Below are 24,430 nucleotides of genomic sequence, written 5' to 3'. Positions count from 1 at the left end.
TCTCCCCTTTGTAAATCACTTACCCTACATGATTTATACGAGTAGAGTAAATGGATGGAAATGGGACGGATTCAAACAAGGTTTGGTATATTTTAGACCATACGTCCCTACCCCGCCTCTTAAACCTCTCAGCTCATAACCATTTCAAAATCCGTAGTGGGTTGGATAATCCAAACTTTCCCCGTACACGAAATGTAAAACCCTTTCCGACCTTATAGGGCAAATTGGATTTGCAATTTGTATTTAATTTTCTACTATTTCTTGTTATATATAAGTAAAAAAATATGTAAAATAACACAAATAAAAAACAAAATTTCCAATTATTTGATTAAACATGTAAAAAATACATAAACTATTTTATATAAAATTCAAAATATTATTAAACTCAATACTTATGGGTCATTTGATTACACTTTTCAGAGGTTTAAATCTGAAATTGCTACTTTTCAGACCTCACCCCTTGTTTGGTTTTACCTCTTTAAACTGGGTTTGAATCTGATTTACATATCTAAAATTAATAGACCTTGGGCCGGCTCTTAACGTGTTCAGACGTGTTTCATAGCCGGTGCATAGTCCAAAATATCCTTACAATATTTTGGAAATGACACGCACTACCCTTGTCTTCTCGCGCACGACTCATTTGCTCTCTCTCTCTCGGGGGATTGAGGGTTTTATCGTGCTCTTGGAGGCGGGTTACCGACAACCAATCCCTCGAGAGGGCTTTCAGTCCTTACGGTGAGATCACCATAAACGATATGTGTTCATTTATATTATGTGAACACAGATGGCTTCATCGATGGGATCGCAAGGCTTCTACTGAGAGGGCTTTCGCAATGTTCATCTATATTATGTTACCCTTATCTCTGTTACTCCAATTGATCACCAAAAACTGTAGGTGTCTTTGTCTTTTCAGAGGTGTAGATCGATCAATTTGGGTTCAGATTTTATGTCTCTCTCTCTATCTCTCTCTCTATCCCCTGTCTTTCCACCACCACTGCAACATGCAGCAGTAGTGGTTCGGTGAATAATAATAACAATAATAATAATAGTTTTATTTTATTAATTATAAATTATTTTTATTAATTATTTTTATATTTTTATTAAATTTATTTGTGTTATTTATTAATTGTTAATTATAAAATATTTTTATTGATTATTAATTATTTTAATATTTTTTATTAAACATTTAATTATTTTTTATTATATTTATTTGTGCTATTTATTATTTATTAATTATTAATTATTTTAATATTTTTATAGTCATTATTTTTTATTTTAATTGTTTTATTTATTAATTAGTAAATATTAATTTTTTATTTTTTATTTGTATTGTTTCAAAATTATTTTGAGGTTGAAATTTATTTTTATGAGATAATGCAAATTGAACTCAACATTTCCAAATAGTATGTTTTAGGGGTAAAATAGTAAAATCAGTAAATTTCATATGGTAAAGGGTTGATCCAACACAAACAAACTTATGGATTCAGATCCTCTAAAAAGTAGAAAAGCATCTATGCATCTTTTCATATTTAAGACTGTTTAATATCTTTTTAACTTTTCATATCTGAATTTTCAGATTTATCAAACACCACCTTAATATGTAAAGTTTATATGCTTTTCAATAATATGCAAGTTGGGGAGGGTTGGGCTAGGCCTAATACCATATCCTATCCGTACTCGTGCAGGTTATAGAATCCCTAAACCTATCATTCAAGAAAATAACCCGCCCCATTGGGGTGGATACCCACCGGTTAAGGTATAAATTGCCACCCCTTAGGGTAAGTGTTTTCCAAGTAGACTTGAGAATGAGTAGCTCGGGAGCGAGATCTGAACGCTAGGATTTAATTTTTTGGGTTAGGTTTGTGTTTTCTCAAATGAGCATGCCCGATAATATTATAATATATATATATTAATGATATAATGTAATATGACATTAAATTATATGTAATATATATTAGGGTAAATGACTTAAACCTCCACATAAATACTAAAACCTCCCCTCTCTTTTTAAAATGGACTAACCTCCCCCCTACTAGAGCTATATTTCACTAAATTATCCAAATGTCTATTTTTCCATTGCTAATTCTTCAAATTTTCAAAACGAATTTGTCTTATTAAAAATTGTGTTGGGCATTTATTTAACTTTTTCTCGTAACTAGAGGTGTAAAATGAGTCGTGCCATGCTGGAATGGCCCGCCTACGACCCGCACAAAGTGCAGGTCATCTTGGGTCGTGTCGCCCTCCCCATGGATAATTTGAGGGGTCGGCCTGGCACAGCCACGACCCAAGCCCGTGTGGGCCCATGCTGTGCCGTAGGCTATAGGTCGTGTTGGGCTGGGCCCTGTGCCGAACTGAGCCAAACTATTTTTTTTTTACATTTTTTAACTTTTTATTTTTTTGCTAAGTAAAACTAAAATATTTAACTTTCCTTTGGGAACTATTTGAAAAAATAAGAAATCTAACAAATAAATGAAAAAAAAAAAACTTAACAAAATAAGAGGTCACGGAGACAAAGACTCAAAGTGAATAACAAATTGAAAGAAAATAGGAATTTTATTTCATTTAAATTTGAATGATACAAAGCATACAATGGTTTTATGAATGAAATATGAAAATTGGGAAATGGAAAAATTAATAAAATATAAGAAATACAATATAGTTACAAATTGAAAATAAAAAATTACGCTATTAAAAAATATAAAATAAAATTAAAACAAAATTTACAATAATTTAAAAAAATGCTATACAATTATTGAGTATACAAAAAATATTGAATTCATCACTTTCTCCTATTGTTCTTGACTTTGATCATCTGTTTCAGGTGAAACATCAAGTGTAGTGTCATGCCTTTGTCTTATAATCTATATTTAGCATCAAACCAATCTTTAAAGCAGATGCACATTTCTATACTTTCATCATTCATGCAGTTTTTTTTGTTGTCCAACATTCTAGTACCTGCACTAAAACAATACTCCGATGGAACTTTAGACACCGAAGGGGTTAGTAGATCATGTGCCATGGCGCGCGAGAATTTGATAATTTTTTGCATGTTCACTCCACCATGCTAAAATATCAAAATTATTTATTTCCTCCGAGGTGAAGGAAGAATCACCTAAAGTAGAAAGATTTGCTTGTAAATAAAAAATAAGTTTAGTAAATGAACTTGTTGTTGAGACAACGGATTTCTACATATTACTTATTAAATAAAAAAGTTTTTCTCTTCCACTACTAGACTCAAGTTCAGAAGTCGAAGATGTAACTATACAAGTTGTAGAATTTTTATTACTCCCTGCTATTTCAGATTCATATAAACTATACATTTCAAATAATAAAATATTAATTTATTCTTTTTTATTTCCAAATTCAATATTCATATTTTCACAATATGTTTCGAGTAAAATATATAAACCATACTTTTTAAATTTATTTTTCATTATTTCAATAATACTTTTAAATTCTGAATTCTTTCTATATTTTGCAAAACAATCACTAATCATCATTAATTGATAAGATAAATTACAAATAGTTGGATAATAAATACCCAATAATTCATTAGTTGCATCATAAAAATGTTTAAAAAAATCTCTTCTACAATTTCCCATTTCCTGATATTCCTCAAATATAATATCAATAGGCATTTTTGCATTATAAAAATCACTAAGAATTTGTTTGTGATAAATACAACTTTCTAAAGTAGCATAGGTAGAAATCCATTTATGTTTAACATCTAATATAAAATGTTTATATTTTAAACCATAATCTTGACATAAATATTTAAATTATTGTTTTTCTGCTCCATAACTTTTAATATATATAATACGATTTCTAATTTTAAAAATATGAGTAGAAATAATATTTAAAGCATCATGAATATATAAATTTAAGATGTGCATGTCACATCTGATATAAATTAATTTACCATTTAAACATGGTTTTAATTAAGATTTTAAAATATTTACTGTTGGATCATTATTACTAGCATTATCAAAATTAATAGAAAATAATTTATTGTCAATTCCATAAGCATGTAAAGTATTTAAAATACTTGTAACAATAGTTAGGCTAGTATATGGCCATTTAAGCCTAGTAAAACTTAAAATTCTTTTATTTAAAAGTCAATTTTCATCAATAAAATGACCGGTGACACAAATATAACTTATGTTAAATTTAGAAGTCCAAATATCAGAAGTAATTGCAACTTTAGAATTAAGATTTGATAACATATAAATTAAATTTGTTTATATGAATAAAAAAAATTTAAAACATCTGATCTAAAAGTATTCCTATAAACTTTTTTAAATTGTGGATTTACAAAATTACGTAACCAATTTTTCAAGTTTATTATCTTCAGCTAACAAAAATGATTGTTCAATATGCACAATGTATTTTGCTAATTCTTGGCTCATTTTGTCTTAAGAATATTTAGAAGTACCAACCCCCACGCCCAATTTGTGTTTGTATTGTTTCTCTATTATGGGTGAGCAAATGTCTGCCCAAATGGCCAATACCACCCTTGCTACAATAGCTAAAGTTTTTTCTACATTTTTGGCAAACAATTATTTTTCCCTTCTCCCGAACCTCCTCTACTTTAAATATTTTCCAAACCAGGCTAATCAGCCTAGTGGCCTCATTTTTCTTTCCCCTAGTATCAGTCATAGGGATGAAAGTTCTGTTAATATTAATAGCATCCATATCGGTGCTAATACCACAATGCTGCGACTGGATATCATCAACATTGGACATGTTGGGGAATTGGTCTCGGGAGGAGCCGACCATTTTTTAAATTCTACAAAAATAAAAATTAATTTAATTGCACTTACCCGGATTGTCAGTTCGGAATCCCAACTTGATTTCAACGGTTGAAGCCTTTCAACTCCAAGAGTCCAAGTCTCTAAATTTGCCAACTTGAGATACTTGAGCTATTGAGCAAGACTTATTATTGTTGAAACTTCAATAAAATTAAGAATTGGAGCCAAAGAATGTATAAAAGATTGGGATATTGAGACTTGAGAGAGTATGAGAACTAGAGAAGAGATTAAGAGAATTGTTGAATTGGTGTGATGAAAATGGTGGAGGATAGGGCTATTTATAGGAATTGACAATAATTCAATTTCCCAAAATACCCTACAAAACTAACCATTTTTTAGTTGTTGGGAGGGGTATTTTGGTCATTGTAAAACTATTTATCACTTTACTCAAAATGCCCCTCAAACTAGTTGTTATATAGCTATTTGGGGGCATTTGTGTCATTCTTTTCCCCTAAACCAAAATATATAAATAAGTTGTTTATAGCCATTGGGGGTATTTTTGTAAACCCCCCAAAAAATTGAAACTAGACATTGGGGACCCCCCCAATGGCTAATTCATCGGGCGGGCCGAGCGCGACCTGCTATGTGCCCGCGAGTTGACAAGCGGCACGACATGCACAGCCATACCGGCCCGTAAACCTAGAACCCCAGGCCCAACACGACCTACGTGCCATCGTACTGGGCCGATCCAAATTCGGGCCGAACCGTGTTAGGCCGTAGGCGGCATGATTCAATTTATACCTCTACTCATAACCAAGATGTTGTGTGGCCATTGAAATTGAAATCTGGACTATAATTAAAGATTTGAGAAAACTCCTTTTGACAAGTTGGGAAAAGGTGTGTTATTTTCTGATGCTAAAGTGGCTTTGGGTAAGCTGAAAGGAAGCCAGGAAACATGATATATAACCTTATTATATGTAAATAGGAATGATGTTGTAAACTTGTAATAGCCCATATGATGGCAAAAGAAAAGCAACACAGTCAAACTCTTTTGTTACTTTTGAACAACCCCCTCCATGTTATTTGAATATTTTGGTGAATTGTAAGAAGGGATTGCAGATGTATCCTTAATGTTTTTTAGTGGTTTCTTTATTTAACTATAAAAAATAATAATAAATAAATAAATACTATTAATGCACAATTTATGTTGCATGATAAGACCAATCAAAGTCCAAAATAATAAGCGGGAGTCGGATATCTTTTTAGTTGTCTGGAAATTGAATTCCATTGGTTAAGGTGAAATCCATGACTTGTAATGTCCTTGCTTCATTCTCAGAACCCTTTTCTTTTTTCTACTACGGATGCCTATCCAATAAGAGGGGAGGCTTAAGTCCATTTTAAAAAGATAGGGGAGGTTTTAGTATTTAGGTCAAAGATGAAGGGTGGTTCGAGTCTTTTGCCCTATATATTAATAATATGTTATAATATATCTGTCCAAATCAAGCTTTAAGCTTGGGTCTAGGCTTGGGGCCTTATATAAGGGTCAAGCTTGGGTTTGGGCCTTGTCATTTTTTCTTAATAAAAAAGGCAAAACTAAGCCCTGTATGTGAATAATATATTCTCAAGTAATACTTAGCTGGTTAAATGCAATTATATGTCGTTTTTCATATCCAAGTAATGCTTGGCTCCTACCTTTTTTGAGGACATGTATACTACCACCTTCTGATTTTTTTTAGATCTAAATACTATATCCTAAAATTTAAACTTCAAGCATCAAGTCTAAATCTTAAACCCAAAATATAAACTCTAAACTCTTAAACCCTAAATTCCATGTCACTATATCCTAATCACCCTAAACCTTAAATTATAAACCCTAAATGTCAAACTCTAAACCATAAATCTTAAAATTAGCACATAAAATGGCTATAGTAGATGCATATAATCCAACGTTGTAGGAGACAAGTATTTTCCCCATGCAGCTTCCTCCACACATTTTTTTTTCCAGAAAGATCCTTGCCTTTGAATATAGTACAAATGCTATCTCTTAGGCTATGTTTGGTTTGAAAGAAAAAGTGGGGAAAGGTAGGGAAACCTTTACAAACTTTGTATAGATTTTCCTACCTTTTCCTTCCTTTCCCTACTTTTTCCTTCAAACCAAACACAGCCTTAATGTTATTTATTTACCTTAAAATTAAATGATAATCTCTCTCTCTCTCTCTCTCTAACAAACACACATAGTAAATTGGATTGGATATGATCATATGAATTCATCCTAACATAATCTAAAAAATGTGTTAAATAATTAGTGTAAGAGCAATGGAAGTAAGCATTTACATTGTATACGAATTTGGATTTAACTTTATAATTTTCATGGAGCCCGAGGCAAATATTTTATTTATAATAATATAGATATAGATATTTAAGGGGTGTTCCAGAACATGAATGCTTTTGTTTTCATTTTCTATTTAGATTGCCAATACATCAACCCCCCAAGAAAAAACAAAAACAAAAGCAAAGACATGTTTTTGAACTTATTTTCTTTGTTTTTAAAAGGAAAAAGTGATTTTATTTGAAAACCAGTACATGTTTTTAGAACCATCAAAATAATGTTTTTAGAAACAAGAAAAAAAGAACAAAATTTGTGGAATAGAATTTATGTGATTTATTGAACATGATATTAAATAATTAAATAAGAACATATTTTTGAAACTAGAAGTCTAAGAACATATATTTTAGTTTTAATTTTGAAAACAAAAAAGACATACACAACCAATAACATCGTTTTTTGTTTTTGTTTTGAGAAATAATTTGTTTTCAAATCAGGTGGTGTTCATTTAATTTTGGAGCCAACAAAAAATACAATACATTTTTTTGGCTAACAAAAAACAATTTATGTTGTGAACACCCCTTAATGTATATGCTCACATCTACATGAAAATGATTTATATATTATTAAAATTGGATTGGATGTTTTATATTTATCAATGTAAAGTTAATTTATCAACCATTCCATTCATAAAATCAGAATGTTTATTTTGGCTTTAAAAAGAATAATGTTGTTGCTGCCTAGGATGGGGCTGAGGGCAACAAGATAACTTTGCTTTTGTCCGAGGTCGATGTGTCTAACTTGAGAGTGAGAGGAGAGCACATGTCAGAGGCCCCAGGTGTTATCCTAATGGCGAAGACTCCGACGATCAAGTTAGTTAAGCGTTTAAGAGGGGTCATACTAGGCTTGAGACGAGAGCTCAGACAATATCACTTGAGAGTAAGAATGCAAGAGAGCAAGAGTGAGTAAGATGGGTTTACCTTGAGTTGGGCACATCCTTTTATACTTAACCTTGCCATGGAGTAATTGGAGGCAATTAGAGGTGGACGGCTAGGATCTCATCTGGTCGATGCCACATGGTGCGATCCTGGGCATTGCCATGTGCGCCTACATCAAATGTTTATTTATTTTTATAAGGGAAATTGTCTAAAACTCACAATGAGTTTTCAACATTCCTCTTAAACTCACCACAACTTTTCAAAACGTCTAAAACTCACCATGTCAGTAAGTTTTTACTTTCCAAAACTCACCTTCTGTTAGTGCATCATTAATGTTTCTTAACAGAGGTGTCCACATCAACATAAATAACAAATTTTATGACCAAATCACCCTTGAATGGCGAGTTATAGGAAAATGGTCTTTTTCATTTTTCAATTTTCTTTTTTTTTTTACATTTTAGTGTTTTGTTATAATTTCTAATGTTTTTTATAATTTGTGTTTTTTTTTTTTACATTTTTCTATTTTCTACAATCTATAAAATTTCCTGTATTTTTGTCATTTATTTGAAATTTCTATGTTTTTCTATAATTGTTGGTGTTTTTCTATAATTTTTATTTTCTGATTTTGTTTTTCAATTTCTATAGTTTCTATAATTTAAAAATAATTTTTTTATTTTGTGTGCAATTTCTATAATTTTTTATATTTTTGAAATTTATGTGTTTTTTATGTATTTTATATTTGAAAATACTTTTTGAACTTTTTCCTTTTTTTCATATCTAAATATTAAAATATATGTATATATTTTATATTTTTCTATGAAGGTTAAAATGGTAATATATTAACAGCCGTTAGTCTCTTTAACGTCAAGTTAGTGACATAGTGAGTTTTAGATATTTTAAAAAGTTGTGGTGAGTTTAAGAGAAATGCTGAAAACTGATGGTGGGTTTTTGACAATTTCCCTTTTTATAAATAGTAACCCATAATATTTTGATCATTTCATTTAATTCATCAATGACATTTAGTACAAATATTTTGATCATTTTATTCATGCATGATATTTCGTGATCTTGTTTATGATCTTGAAAGTTAGCCTATCAAAACAAAAATATGCAATAATCACATAATTCGACTCAAAAAAGATTTAGGGTCCATTTCGTTTGCAATTGGAATCAGAATTGGAATGATTCGTTCCCATAATCTGTTTGGTTGGAATCAGAATGGAAATTGGAATAAATTAGAATGAGATTCCATTCTTAAAGGAATGGGAGGAAATGACCATTTCCTCAAATAAAGAAATGCCATTTCATCAAGAATGAGAATATAATTGCAATTCTATAGAAATGGGCCATTCCAATTCTATACCCCTTTTCTTGGGCCCTTACTTTTTCTTTTTTTTTTTTTCTTGCCAAATGACTGTAGAAGGATTCGCATTTAATTTATTGAAATGGTGATTTTGTCAATTTAAACTTGAAATTTACTGGACAGTGGTGGTCTTCCACGAGTCAAAATGATATACGTAGATTCGATAAATACTTGACACAATAGCTCGAATATATACGCATTTACGCAAATACCCTTTACGACATCCAATATATACAAGTCAGTATAAACGTAAGTCCGTTGTTATAGCACACTGAAGGGGTATTTAATGTCGATTTACTCGACGTATACCAAATTTATTACTCTTTCCTTGGGCAGTCGGACTGATCATATTGTATTGATGAAGGAGGGGGGATTAACAGATATAACATAGATAGAAAATGAAAGAAAAACGGGGAACAAGCGGGAAAGTCGTCCAAGTCATTAGCTATCAGGTTAGTATGTTTTTCCGTGGGGATCGTTCGAGCCCGAATTCCGCCATTTTTAATCTGTAAGTGCACTCTTTTTTTGATTCTATATACGACTATGGAAATCAATATCTCCTCGATTCTCTCCCTCTTTTTTTGGTTTTCTTTCGTTTCCGTTTTTTTTTGGTTTCGTTTAATTTATCTAAGTCTGTATACGAAAATGTAGGGTTTTCAATTATCAGTTTTTTTCGATTTGATTCGAAAATGATCATTTGCTAATCCTTTTTTCACGTAATTATCTGTGTTTAGATTTTGTTATCTGACGCGGTTTCATCTGTTGATTTAATCGCTCATTTTGTGTAATTACTCGTAATCGTATTCGATTTCATATCTCATGCAGATATCACGGCAGAATTTGGAATTGTAATCGAGCAAAAATAAACGAAAAAGATGCACTCTACTGTTGTTCTGGTTGTTGTAAAGATTAATTTATTTTATTTTTTCGCACATATGTGAAGGCGAAGAGTTGAAACTTGTGGGTTCTATTTAGGCTTTTGTATTCATTTTTTTCCTAAGTTATTTTCTTGGTTGTTAGTCGGGAAAGATGAATGTGGTCGGTAAGGTTGGGAGCCTCATATCACAAGGTGTTTACTCCGTTGCCACCCCATTCCATCCTTTCGGCGGGGCTGTTGATGTTATTGTCGTCGAGCAGCAGGATGGAACCTACCGGAGCACGCCTTGGTATGTTCGCTTTGGTAAATTCCAAGGTGTTCTTAAAGGTGCCGAGAAGATTGTTCGCGTCTCTGTAAATGGTACTGAAGCCGGTTTCCATATGTTTCTTGATAACTCGGGTGAGGCTTATTTCATAAGAGAGGTGGTGTCAGGCAAAGATAACAAAACCGAAGATTCTGTTAAGGATTCTGAAGCTACACCACTGGATAAGAACAATAATGACAATGGAGGCATGAATGATGATAATAACAATGACAATACTAGTATTTTTCTGAATCAGAGCACTGTATCCATTGCTGAGGAGGTAGCACAATTTTCTGTTGAATCTGTTTCGTCAAACTTGGACCAAATTGACAGTATTGAATCTGATAATGAGAAGCATTCGTATGAACCCCAAGACGAGGAATCTCCTGGAAGGGGTTCTGTTGAGTCATCTGGTTACGGAGCTTACAGCTATGAGAGCTTAGATCATGTGGAAGACGTAGTGGAGTCTCAGGGTTCTGACTCAGAAGTAGTCTTGGTGAGTGTTGATGGTCACGTGCTGACAGCTCCTATCTCATCAGAAGAGGCCATGGATAATGATAATGTGCAATTAAGTACACCACAGTTCCATCTTGGTCCAGGTGAAGGGTCTGACTTCAATGGAAGTAATGAAGATTTTGGTACCAGTGACGATGCATGGTCTGTACCTAACACTGCATCAGAAGGCAACTCTCCTTTTTGTGATAATGGTAATGCTCATGGAATTTTAGCAGAAGTTTGTGAAGATTCTACAGTAGATGTAATCACAACTCAAGAAACTTATCATATTGATAGCATTGAAGGAGATGAAGTTGGTGGGATCAGTAGGAAGGATATTTTCAGCAGCCACTTGAAACTTTCAAGATTAACCTTACGTATTGGAGGTGTTGATTCACAAGGTGCAGGTTCTCCTGGCATGGAATTGATGACAAAAAAGGGCTCTGAAGATTTGGAAGAGAATAGTCTTTCCAGTCGTTCAGCAGAAGAGCAGAGTGAAGTCACCGGTGATCTTAAATTTGAGAATGGTGCTGAGTTCTTTTCTCCTAGCTCAGATTTTCTCAACAACATGAAATCTAGAATTTTAAGCATCGACATTGAGGCTTCCAAGGACAATCCCGAAATTGAAAGTTCAGATGGCATGGCTGTCCAATCTTTAAATTGTGATCCCAGGAGGAAAGATGAAAAGTTTGGTTTTGCAGGAGAAGATCAAAGTACACAAAATGGCCTTGGAAGATCTGAACCCGAAGAAGTGTGCAATAGAAGGAAGATAGCACAACATCAGATGGAAACAGGTAGTTCTGAACCTTCAGCTGAAGGGATAACGTCTGGTTCAGGCATGGGTAAGGACCTCCAAGTGATTTTCAATCACGAAAATGGACTTCTCTTGTGTTGCTCAACTCTGATGTGTTATTATTCTGTTTTATCCATGCTTATCGCTTACAGGATTTGAGATCTCTCTATGTGGGAATTTACTTCGTGCTGGTATGGGGTTGGGTCCTGCTGGTGAAGTTTTTGATGCACATCGCATATCTGAGGAAGAATTTAAAGCTTCTTCAGCATCAATCATTAAGAATGGAAACCTTGTTATCAGATATAAAGATAGATACTTACCATGGGATAAAGCTGCTCCTCTGATTGTTGGAATGACTACATTTGGTTTAGATTTACCTATTTCTTCCAAAGATACAATTCCTGTGGAACTGGAGGAGGCACTGAATCCCAGGGATGAGGCACCTGGAACCATGTCCACCTCTTCTAGCCGTAGGTGGAGGCTCTGGCCAATTCCATTTAGAAGGGTTAAAACCCTCCAGCATACAAACAGTACCTTATCAAATGAAGACATATTTGTTGATTCAGAGTCAGGTTTGCAAAATGCACTTGTGGAGCCTAGCCAAACATTCAGTGGTGACTGTGAGTCTCCTCACAAGCAGTTAATAAGGACAAATGTTCCCACTATTGAACAGATTGCCTCCTTGAATCTGAAAGAAGGTCAAAATATGATAACCTTCAGTTTCTCTACCAGAGTTCTAGGAACCCAGCAGGTTACATTCATCTTTGCTGTATAGTATTGTAGTTTTTAGGATGATAAATAGGGGTTTGGTGTATTATACTTTCCAACTGTTTATTCACTGTCTCCTTTCATAGGTTGATGCCCATATTTACCTATGGAAGTGGAATGCAAAAATAGTTATCTCTGATGTTGATGGGACGATTACCAGGTAAGTTTTTGTAGCATATAAGGCCCTAATGCATGGTTATGCTTGAAGGAACTGCTGTTATTGTTGTCATGGATCCTAATAGCCTAGGAATTATGTCAATGTGGTAAAAAAATCATATAAAGGGACCTGTTTTGCTTATGGATTTGGACCCTAGACATATGAATTGTGGCTAGGAGATGAGCATTCAGTGTTGCATGGACATGGACATGAGAATCAGAATGTAATTGTGTCTGGGAGTCCAACTCTTGGCAATACGAAAAACAAGGACTTGTGGACATGTCTATAGACAAGTATAAAGTATAAACTATTAGATTATTCCATATTTTGTTGAATTTTAACATTATAAAACTATAGAAAAAAGTTTTTAAAATATTACTTAATAACACTTTGCACAGAAATGGCATTCATTGTGTATATTAATGGTCCATTTATGTGAAATAAGAAATGAGAGAAAGAAAAATATCATATTAAGTGTATCACAAGAATCCATGGAGTGCTGGAGTCTGAGACATGTCCAGCACAGACACTTCATCCATCTAGGGGAGTGTCCATGCAAGACTGCAAACACTCCAGATGCTAGAATTCCGCAATAGGTTTTTTTTTTCAAAGGCGACAAAACAGTTTATTGTATTACTATATGGAGGGAAATACTAGGAATGCTCACAGTTTGGTTAACTGAACCGGTAGTACTGGTCAAAAAACCAGTAACCGAAACCAAACCGAAGCTGATCGATTAACTGGTTGATTGGTTCGGTTAATTGCCGATTCGATTCGTTGGTTTTCCGGTTTTTGATTTTTATAATATATTATAAATAAATATGTACATATATTTTTTATAAAAGTATTATATTATAAATAATAAATAATATATTATATATAATGCATATATATTCATTTATAATATGTATAATATACTACATAACTATATAATATATATAAATATATGTATACCGGTTGGTTCGATTAACCAGAAGTTTTGATTCGACCTCGTCGGTTCGGTTTGGTTTGATTTTTCGGTTTTTTGATGATCACTCCTAGGCAACACACCCTCTCTAATAGGCCAGTACCTTTTTTAATGCTGAAATTTAGTGAGAAAAATTCAAAAGATACAAGGAGACTGCTGAAGCAGAAATATGTATGTGGGAAAAAAACAATAAAACCTAAGCTGGAAGCTTGGGAATCAGTAGGTGTCTTGATACCTGGCTCTTTTTTTATTTTTTTTGGTGGTAGGCCATGTGGTTTTGGCCCCAAGAGGGGCTAAGGGCTATACCCTAGACCTGTAGTTAGCAGGTTAGTGGGGTTAGGGTAGCTAGTATTACATGGATACAGACATGGGAATCGGAATATGATGCATGCCTAGGAGTCTTGACTTGGCAAGACAAAGAAACAAGGATTCTTCTCTATGAAGTATGAACAATTTTTCCTTTTTATTTATTACCAAAAAAGCATCTATAGAAAAGTATAAACTTTTAAATTTGTTCATATTTTGTTGGATTTTAACATTATAAACCAACAGAAAAAGATCTAAAAGATAATCTTTGTTACTTAATAACATTTTATAGGAAAAACTATATTCATTGTGTGCATTGGCTGGCTGTTCATATATTTTGAATAATCAAGGAGAAAAAAGAAAAATGTCATGTGGAAGTGTTCTTCAAGAATCCAAGTGTTAGAATAAAAAATATGTCCAATACAAACACTTATATCCATTTAGGAGAGTCCATGTAACACTGAGGGTAGAAGGGATGCATGCGAGGCCAACTGTTTCACACAATGCAGATAGCCTGCTTTTCTGTGGGTTCAAACCCAAGCGTTCTTAATGGTAGGGATTCCAACTGACCACCTAGACTACATTGCCATTGACGATAAGATAATAAAAATGGACCGCATGAGGCTCTTTCTTATCTTTTGTATCATTGTAATGATGGCCTTCCAAAACACGTTTGTAGTGGCTCTACAAGCATGGCCATTTTACACTTCACAGTATATGTACACAATGTTACCTATAATCCACAGTATGGTAATAAATTATTTTTTGTAGTGAAACAAAAACCATGAGGTTGTTATTGGGTTTGATAGACGTCATGCCTGCACCTGGATCTTCTAATCTGCCTTCTCTATTCAAATCTGTTTCTTTTTCTGTTTGCCAAGTTGTCAAGTTAAATAGTTAATTTGCATTCCTAATTGTCTGTATCAATTTCCTGAATCACTTCTTTGCATTAACCCTTTGCTCTCTATTGTTACCTATCAGATTTCACATGTTTTTTTTCCTGGTGTATCAGTCTCAGGTTCTCTAATAAGCACATAGCATTATTATTATCTAAAAATAAAAAAATTGAAGAAATTCCAATTTGGACATTGTGCTAGTTTCTCCATACTCCATACCTGAAAGGCCTAAACTTGTATCAAGTTTTTGAAGAGTCCTATTGTCACTTGACATAAAAGTAAACTATAAGACATCCAGAATTTGATGGCTGCAGTTTTGGTAATCCAGGATGGTAGGGGCATTCTGGAATCATGAAAGGCATTTCTTGATAGCCCACCTATTGGCATTGGAACCTCTCTGATCTATTATCATTACTGAGATATGAAAACTTGGAAATTGAAATAGACCAAGTGTTTTTTTTTTAAGTAAATTAAAAGAACTTATTAAGACTTCCGAGTTAAAATTGGATGGATGAGGGATGAGGAAACATGTCCATGGTTCTACCTCCATTCTTTTATGGAGTAACAGTTTTTGGCATGGAGCATGAACACTTTGTTTAAATGTGTATAGTGATCTGCTAATTCTCTAGCACAGTCTTTAAATAGGGAAGAAACCGGCAGGACTGGTTTGTATTGGGAACTAGCCCTGTGGGATAGGATTGACAGATTTGTTCTTGTATCTATCTAGAAGGATGTGTGTTAAATCCTCTACGTGCAAGAATGGTAAAATGAAGGAGTGGGATTTCAGAATTTAAAGAGACAAGAGATGGGAAAATGTTGCAAATAATAGCATTTAATTTGCTATTTACATTGAGGAGAAAATTGTAACAAATTTACAAGGATAATCAGTGGTGGTATTATTGGTTTAGGTGGGCAAAATTGTTCTTGAGAAATCAGGACACAACCAATTGTCTGACACTTCTTTTTTTTGTTTTTTCAATTTTTTTAAGCCATTACTCAATGTTGGTCCCGGCAATCTGGGTCCAGGGAGGGTGGACTGTAAACAGATCTCAGCTTTGACATTTTTTGGCACATAGTGGCTGCTCTTAGACTCAAATCTGTGTTCCATGCTTGTCAGCCCGAGAATTTACCATTACACCAAGCAATGGCCCCTAAGGCAATTATATATAAGCGGTTTAACTACCCAAGATGGGGACAACATCCAAAACACATAGCACACTTCCTGACACATAATGGTCAAACCATATGCACTTGTCTTTCAAGTGTGGTAGTTTTATGGATCCTTAGTATGTCACACTGTGGGACTGTATGCTTTATTAGGGCATATTTGAAGCATTCTCTAAGTCATAGGTGCATTGGAGCTTTAAGCTTTTATAGGACACATTTGCAGCAAGTTGAAGTGCTTCCATTTTTGTTAAATGACAATGTTCTTTTTGTGAAAATGAGCCATTGGTGCAGCCCTTGACTTTACTTGAACGCATGTTTTTCAGGTCAGACGTCCTGGGCCAGTTCATGCCTTTAGTGGGTAAGGATTGGACACAGTCAGGGGTAGCACGACTTTTCTCTGCCATTAAGGTATGCTTAGTCTACGTCTATTCTTTTTGGCGTCCATTACCAGTATTAGTTTACAAATATACTGAGTTTTTTTCCTCACAATTTATTCCAGTTCTTTGTAAACCCACACTAGTCCTACAACTAGTGGAGCTGGTGGTTCATGCATAGGACTTTTGTCTTGCAGGGTTCCTAAACAATAGCAAAAACAACTTGGTTCGTTTCTTCTTTTTAGCAGTTGCATATATTTAATCCACTTTTTTTTGGGAAAAGATCACTAGTGAACTTTTTAGTGATTTTTAATCATTAAAAGTTCCATGAGAACTGTATTAATAATGAGGAAAAATAAAACAGAATATTATTAAGTAGGATTCTGTAATTGGAGTCCACTCCTTCATGTCAACTAGCTGGGGCCAACATTGGGTAATGGCCTTTTGGGGTGTTTGTGGTTATGGACTTAGGGGATTGAAAACCAGTCCAACTAATTAAATTGGTGGACCAGTCAATGCATACCGTTGAACCACTGATTGAACTTAAATTGTTATTTTAATTTCTTATGACAGTAGATACCAACAGGTAACAGGTTAACCTTGATCACCTCCTGCTGACAGGGTTGGACTTACTTGCCTCATTGCCAGTTCAAATATAACATTAATGAATTCTTTTCTGATAGGTTTGATTATTAGGATCATCCAATTGGATTACTCTTTCCCAACCTCTCATTGAGACAGATCTCTTATTTATCTGCTTAGGTTTGACAGTTCTCTGTAGGGAAGAGAGAAGCCCTCTTCCCAGATTCTTTGTTTTGATATTAATATATACATGAGCTTTTCTAGCTATCTGGAAAGTTTGGCTTCTTTTAAGTTTGATGTATTTTCTCTTTTACATCAGACAGTCTAGGTATAGTAAGAACATAACATATTTGATGGGTGTTCAATTTCTTTTCAAACATGTCCCCTTTTGCAGTCAAAGGTTGGAGCTGATTCTGGACTGTATTCAAATGTAGGAAAACGGTTATCAACTGCTTTTTCTTAGTGCACGTGCAATTGTTCAGGCATACCTAACCAGAAGTTTTCTCCTCAATCTGAAACAGGTCGTGATATACCTTGCCTTTTGTTTTTATTCTAATGCTTATTTGCTTTGTGTTTGGGATGGTGGATGTGTTGGTATTTTCTTTTTTTTTTTTTTTGGGGGGGGGTCTTCATTCCTTTGGAAAGACAGGAATTATGATCTGCTATTTGTGAGGGCATATCAGTCCTTGTTTGCATCAAGTGTAGCTCTGCACCAGTTGTTTTTTTTGTTCCATTTTTATCATAACAAAGTAAAAAGAGATTTTTTTTTCTACAATTAATAATATTGTTGAGAAGAAAGGTAAACTCCCTTCACATGAAAGGATTTCAAGTTTGTGGTAGCACACTACACAGCATAGAGCTGACCAATAATACTGATATAAAGGGAAAAAAAATGAATCAGCATGGTAACCTTGGGCCTGGTCCCCCTCACTCAAGAACAAATTTGCCTACAAGGGAGTCAACTGTCAACCAAATCATTGTCCATCCTAGGTATCCATCTGAACAGTCTGTTCAGCCTGATATCCATCTGTGCTCTAGTTATTTATGCATCTCATATGTATTCATTTGAGCAAACCAGAGTATGTTAGGTATTTCATGCTTCCTTGGCATTTTATTTGGTAAATTATTTTGTAGCTGAAAGGGAACAGGATAAAAATACTAAAATAATTGCAGCATTTATTTTTTCCTACAAATTGATTATATGTTTCATGTTTGCCAGGATGGTAAAGCTTTACCAAATGGGCCTGTTGTCATTTCACCTGATGGATTGTTTCCTTCATTGTACCGAGAAGGTGAGTTCTAGTTACCAAGAGGGTAGTTTCTACCTTATGATTTGCATGGGATTCTATTAGTTGATGCTCAACTCAGCACAATGAACCGTTTATTCATTGTTGCATGCTTACAGCCTTCGGTTGCTGAAGTAATTAAGCCTGCTTAATGAAAGATATGTTGGTTATCTTTAGTTATCTCCTTTGACCATACTGACAAGGGAACATGCCTTATCTAAATAAATTTATTGGAGAAGTATGGACAGGCCCAATGCAGATTTCTGATTTCCATTGCAAAGCTATAAACATTCAAAAGACTAAAAACCCACACTCTATGCACTCACCCTCCTGTGAATTGGCATCAATTCTGAGCTGGCACTTACCCCAAATGTACTTTGAGTGTACAAATTCTGACCCTGGGCTGAATCATCGTTCTCCCTAAATTTATTTGTCGCTGTTCAATACTCGGGGGTATGAAATCTCATCCTATCGTTATTGATAAAAAAAATCCTCATCCTATTGTGAGTCATAATATTGTTACCAGAGAAAAATTAGTTTTAGTGCACTTATTTAGAAAGTAGAAGGTCTTGACTTTAATCTGAGTTAAAGTTGCTATATCCTATTTTTGTCTGAATGTAAGTGGTATTTAATGTTGTTGAAGGTAACTTTACACAGAGACTGAAGGTAGTTAAACTTGATCACTAAGAGATACCCCACCAAAATGTTGTTTCTTTGGATCATCTGGATGAAGGGGTTGTAACTTGTAAGGACAACTGATGTTTGCTCTATACAGAATTTGGGCCATTTGGATACAAGTGTTGTTTAGAATGATGAGGAGGATAGGATTCTTTATGCCATCTTGGCGGTAATTGCCGAAGACATTTTCAAGAGGGCAGAGACTTGTGATCTTGGTCTGAATATTTTGGGGGCTTCTAATATCCTTACCACATGGATGTTGAAGAAATCTGTTGTCTGAGTTGCTAATGATTCAGATATTCCTTTTTACCTTGGTCAGACCATAGAAGAATTCTTTCCTAATTAAAAATGCAGCACCTTCTTTTTTGGATTCTACCAGCTGGTGGATTAGAAGATTCTCTAGTCAGGAATGAAGTATTAAAGTTGTGCATCGGTCCAGGGCTTCCTTTGTAGTGGCATTTTAGGTGCTTTCTTTTCATTGTTGCTCCCCCTTTCTCCTTGCTGGTGGGTGACCTCTTCTACTTTCTTTTCCTTTTCCCCATACTTCCAGCAAAACCTTCTCTATTAAATAAATTGTTAAGAAGTTGATAGTTACATAGACCCATTGGAGGAAGGGCACAGACGATATTCCAGAACCTGTTTTTGATATTGCCAGAGCAAGAGTGCATGTTGAACTCTTAATAAAGTTTTCAGACAAATAATGAGAGTCTTGATTACGTGGGGTTGTGTGTGTGTGTGTGAGAGAGAGAGAGAGAGAGATGGAATAGGTTCCCGGAGCTTTTGTTTTGTGCTGTGTGAATGCACTCACCATATTGACGTGGCTCCTCTAATTGGCATTTGCTTTCTCTTATTGATGACAGTAATAAGAAGAGCGCCTCATGAATTCAAGATTGCGTGTTTAGAGGTAAGTATCACAACTGGTCGAGGCAATTCCCTGGAGTCTTGTTATTATCGAACACGATCATTTTGACCATTTTCTTATTAGCTACTTCTCATTTTGACAGGACATCAAAGCCCTGTTTCCATCTGACTACAATCCATTTTATGCGGGCTTTGGGAATAGGGATACTGATGAACTCAGTTACAGGAAGATTGGGATCCCAAAAGGGAAAATTTTCATCATTAATCCTAAGGTATTATTTTTCTCTCCTATTATGTTTTTATTACAAAACACATCATATATATGTATATACTTTTTCCAATCATATTTCCTCGAAAAAAAATGGTAGGGTGAAGTGGCCATTAACCACTGCATCGACGTGAAGTCGTACACTTCCTTGCACACGCTGGTCAATGACATGTTTCCACCCACTTCTTTAGTTGAGCAGGTGATGACTTCTTATTTCATAAAGCAGGAGCACAGAGGATCGGTTTCTATTTTACTGCTTATGTCGTTTGTTAATTATTATCCCTTTAAACAAGTGATCTGATAATGAAGCCCTTGATATTCAAATCTGTGCAGGAGGATTTTAACTCATGGAATTATTGGAAAATGCCTTTGCCAAACATTGATTGATGGCTTTACTGACATGTGCGATTAGACAGACCTGGGAATCCAGAGAATGTTTTCACGGCCAACATCCACTAATCGATTTCAACTTCTGATGTCATCTTGATCCCCTTATAAAGGGGGTGTATGGTACCGTGGCAATGGGTCGCTGTTGCATTTTAGGTGGGTCGATACAAATTTGTGAGAAATGTATTGTATTGTCACTTCATATATGATTGTCAATTGTCATTTCAACTAGAAAAATGCATGTGAGAAGCATCATATTTGACGTTTAGGTAGAAATATCAATATTTATTGATCAATAAAAAACATTTTAAGTAGAAAGATCTCTCATACAAATTTGTATCACTCAATCCCAACCCAACACTGCGGTAGCAAACTGTTATGTGCCTTAGGAGAACTCACCCCTAAAAGATATATACTACAACAACATCCTATACTACTGATGTGTGATATCTCACATTAGCATCCCATACTATTAATATGGGACAAATGGATTGGAATATCCCATCACGCTTCCACAGTCTCGGCGCCCATGCAGGTTGGCTTTGCATTAATCCACCTAGTCTCGGTTGAACACTGCAATACTGATGTCATCATTTGTGCTGCACGATTGCAACTAAGGTTCAAAATATCAATACGTATCGGCCCGTATTGGTTGATATGTATCGTTCCGAGACCCCTCTGATATGCCCCTACAGTGGGTGTATCGGAGATTTGACCGGTTCAGGGGGTATAGGAGACTTAAACCGGCCCCTTCGAACCGGTTGCAAAAAAATAAAAAAAAAGCCTGAAACACTGTATCGATTCGCTCGATATGCCGGGCCTATCGATATTTTGAACCTTGATTGCAACTGGGAGGCATAGTGTAGGCTTTGATACCATTTGTTATGTGCCTTAGGAGAATTCACCCCTAAAAGCTAGCTATTAAAGGGAGGGAACTCAATCACATATATACCCTGCAACAGCATCCCATACTACCGATATGGGATATCTCACATTAGCATCCTATACTACCAACATGGGACAAATGGATCCTAACACAAGCACCTCCAAGGTTTTGGACATACACGATTGTATTTAATAGAATAAAGGCATTCTTTCTTGATAACCACGTTGTGAGATAAATTCATTAGTTTCTTGAGGACGCTGAGGAGGGAAGGCGTGTAGGAAGAATTTGATCGGGGTGCCCCGACATGGACTTTTGATCGAAATGGATTTGACATTCATAAGCCACTTTGTGTTGCCGTAAGAGAGAGAGAGAATATTCCCCATGCTTGCATTTTTTAGTTTATGTGACTTTTATGTGTAATGTGACAAAAGATATTTCACCAATTTGTATCCATCATTTCAAAACATTTCAGCAGGTAAGAAAATAGTAATGGTACCAAATAGAACTTTAATTTGCTATTTTGTTTTCAGAGTGCAAAATAAGCTAATTTGGTTGATTTGAAATTGTAGATATTAATATATAAAGATTAAAAGAATCATCATTTATAAACACCAAAAGCATATGCAATCTTGTCATCTCAAACTTTATTTTATTTATAAGGAAAATGAGCACAAATCTGCAAATTTTTCTTGAACTTTCTCTATTATAAGTATCTAGAATTTGGTGTAAAAGTTTTGTTATTTTACCAAAACAATTAGTAAAAAGGTACTTTATATTGCATTAATGAATCAACTATATGCATGTCGCATGCATATGCATTAATGAATCATGTATACGCATAAGTTGATGAATCCATAAGTTCCTTTTTGATTACTTATCTCCTTTTTAAAGAGTCATTTAAGTTTTTGGGGATTTGACATTAGGATATATCAAAATATTGATACAATATTACCATTGGCACCCTCGCAATGCAAAATTTGTACAGTGCCCCCGTTGACACTCCAATGACATGTTGCTGGTGTAATTGATGAAATCGATCATAACATGATGGCATTTTAAAAGAAGGGTTGGAAAAGTAAAACCCTAAACTCCAAATGATAATCGGGAGGGATAACACAATAAAGTAACCATGAAGGTAGGTTGTAGAATTTTGCTATATATGTACCCAATTTTTTTAATATAATTTCCATTTTATCACATATAAATAATATACTTCACGATCAAGGCAAGAGTTAAACTGTAGCCTGATGCGCCATTTGACTGATATTGACCAATATATTTGATACATAGTTAAGTCAAATTCGATATTAAATTATACGTTTTTAAATTTAAATATGTTAATTCATAATAATGAATTCATGTATGTGTTTTAGATTTGTGTGAGCAATTTGTAAAGTAATGGGAACTAGCTCTAAAAAAACTCAAGCACTAAACCATTAGCAGACTGATTTGGTGGCCTAGCTGGTAGGATATTTGATTCGTTTGAGTGAGTCTTTGGGATCAAATCGCATTGTCACGAGGGTTGGGGTGGTTAAAAGAGAGGGGGGTTGCAGCCCCACGAAGCCAAAAAAAAAAAAAAAAAAATTAAGTTAACATAGAGGATAAGATATAATCAGATCCATCATTTGATTGTAAAATTCTGCTTTTTACAAGCTGCAACATTACCCGTAATGGAATAAAAGTTAATAAGAAATTGGAGCTCCTTTGGGATTTTATTTCTTTATTTCTTTAGATTTTAGAATGATGAGCGACGTATTTATTTCGTTAGTGACGTGTTTATTTTTGATTGGGTGTTAGTAGCAAATCCGAAGTCGAATTGTTGATGTTAAGTACAGTAGAAGTTTGCGCGAAGTGTTTGTTTATAATTAGCTAGCCAGTGAATTACTCAAATCGAAATACAAGGCCAAGGCACTAACTCCCAAAGCCCAATACGTTGAAAAAATATCGGGGAAGCGAAGACGCTGACTCTTTCTCTCTCTCTCTCTCTCTCTCTCTCTCTCCCCCCCAAGGCCCCAACACACACGCCAATGCCATCTGGATTTCTAGATGGCAGATGCAATGCAAACTCACCTTCTCCCATCACACCGACCCCACACTTCTCCCTTGCTTGTTCTCATTTGACAGTTAGAAATCCATCACTGCCATCAATCTACACCAACAGACTTTCTTTTCTCTCGAGCTCTCCGTGTTACCTAATCACCCCTCTGCAATTTAATCGTTCCATAGACAAACCCTAATTTTTCCCATAACACTCAGAGGCTACTATGTCGTGGTTGAGATCCGCAGTGAGCAAAGCTGTCGAGGTCGGCGGCAAGAACAACCTTACACGTACCGTCAGGAGCTACGCCGATTCCGTCGTCCAACATGCCGGTCAAGCTGTTGCTGAGGGTGCCAAGCTTTTGCAGGATCGCATTGTAATCTTCTAATCTCCCTATCGCTAAGTTCCCTATTCTCTGCTTCTTGTTTTATTTTCTGTTTATGCTTTTACTTAATCTCTTTTGTTAGACCAATTTGAGCTCACTTGTACTCTTAAGTTTTAAGCCGTCAGTTGCTGGTGAATTAACAATTTTGCCACAATGTTATGATATTTTTTTATTCAATTTTATATATCCAAATTTGTTTTGGTAATTTGATGAAATGCGCGCGCCGTTTTCAGCTTCGGTTATTCAATTTCTTGCTGTTAGGTTTTCGTATTTGATATCTTTTGTTACTTCTCGTCCTATCACAGTATTGGTTCATGATAAATTTTCCCACGTTTCTTTTGAAATTCCTTTCGCTTTCTTAATTTATGGTCTAAACACATTGATACCTGTATTCTTAAGTTATTTATGTAAAGTCCATTAATTTTGATCCGTATTCTCAAATTATTTATCTGAAGTCCATTAATTACTTCCATTTTTTACATTTTCAAAGCATTTAAGTGATACTATCAATACCTTTGTCATATCTGATTAAAGATCACTGCTGCAAGCACCAAAAGAAAAATGATCCTTACCATTTAGG

General features: G+C 34.7%; 2 protein-coding genes across 7 annotated transcripts in view; both read left to right on the top strand.

The window, feature by feature from the left end:
* Positions 1 to 9,638: 9,638 nt before the first annotated feature.
* Positions 9,639 to 20,859, top strand: LOC104594673 (phosphatidate phosphatase PAH1-like). Of its 5 annotated transcripts, none has more exons than XM_010255076.3 (11): positions 9,639 to 9,827; positions 10,201 to 11,893; positions 11,997 to 12,595; positions 12,699 to 12,772; positions 16,429 to 16,513; positions 17,496 to 17,582; positions 18,281 to 18,353; positions 19,886 to 19,929; positions 20,030 to 20,158; positions 20,255 to 20,353; positions 20,488 to 20,859. In XM_010255076.3, exons 2-11 carry the CDS (start codon positions 10,405 to 10,407, stop codon positions 20,539 to 20,541), a joined length of 2,733 nt encoding a protein of 910 aa, XP_010253378.1. In that variant the 5' UTR covers positions 9,639 to 9,827; positions 10,201 to 10,404; the 3' UTR covers positions 20,542 to 20,859. The 5 variants fall into 5 exon arrangements, 4 of the variants coding, with proteins under 4 accessions (XP_010253378.1, XP_088754169.1, XP_010253377.1 ...); XM_010255075.3 differs by having other exon boundaries at positions 9,689 to 9,883; XM_088898043.1 differs by lacking the exon at positions 20,255 to 20,353.
* A 2,460-nt stretch (positions 20,860 to 23,319) lies between these two features.
* The window catches only part of LOC104594672 (uncharacterized), a 53,725-nt gene continuing 52,614 nt past the window's right edge, over positions 23,320 to 24,430 (top strand). The window contains exon 1 of one of the 2 annotated variants that reach the window (XM_010255073.3): positions 23,320 to 23,841. In XM_010255073.3, the coding sequence (XP_010253375.1) occupies positions 23,692 to 23,841 (150 nt within the window). In that variant the 5' untranslated portion in view covers positions 23,320 to 23,691. The remainder of the gene's footprint in view (positions 23,842 to 24,430) is intronic. The other variant, XM_088897554.1, reaches the window with a different exon arrangement.

The sequence above is a fragment of the Nelumbo nucifera genome, chromosome 2 (genome assembly GCF_055504915.1).
Source record: "Nelumbo nucifera cultivar China Antique chromosome 2, China Antique-T2T, whole genome shotgun sequence".
Taxonomy (NCBI): domain Eukaryota; kingdom Viridiplantae; phylum Streptophyta; class Magnoliopsida; order Proteales; family Nelumbonaceae; genus Nelumbo; species Nelumbo nucifera.
The sequence above is the reverse complement of the archived record's forward strand: the minus strand, read 5'-3'. Positions and strand labels throughout refer to the sequence as shown.

Coding starts and splice junctions, on each gene's coding strand:
- LOC104594673 (XM_010255076.3), top strand. CDS start 10,405: ATGAATGTGGTCGGTAAGGTTGGGAGCCTCATATCACAAGGTGTTTAC. Junction 16,514..17,495: donor GACTTTTCTCTGCCATTAAG/GTATGCTTAGTC, acceptor ATTCAAATGTAG/GAAAACGGTTATCAACTGCT. Junction 20,159..20,254: donor TTTTCATCATTAATCCTAAG/GTATTATTTTTC, acceptor AAAAAATGGTAG/GGTGAAGTGGCCATTAACCA.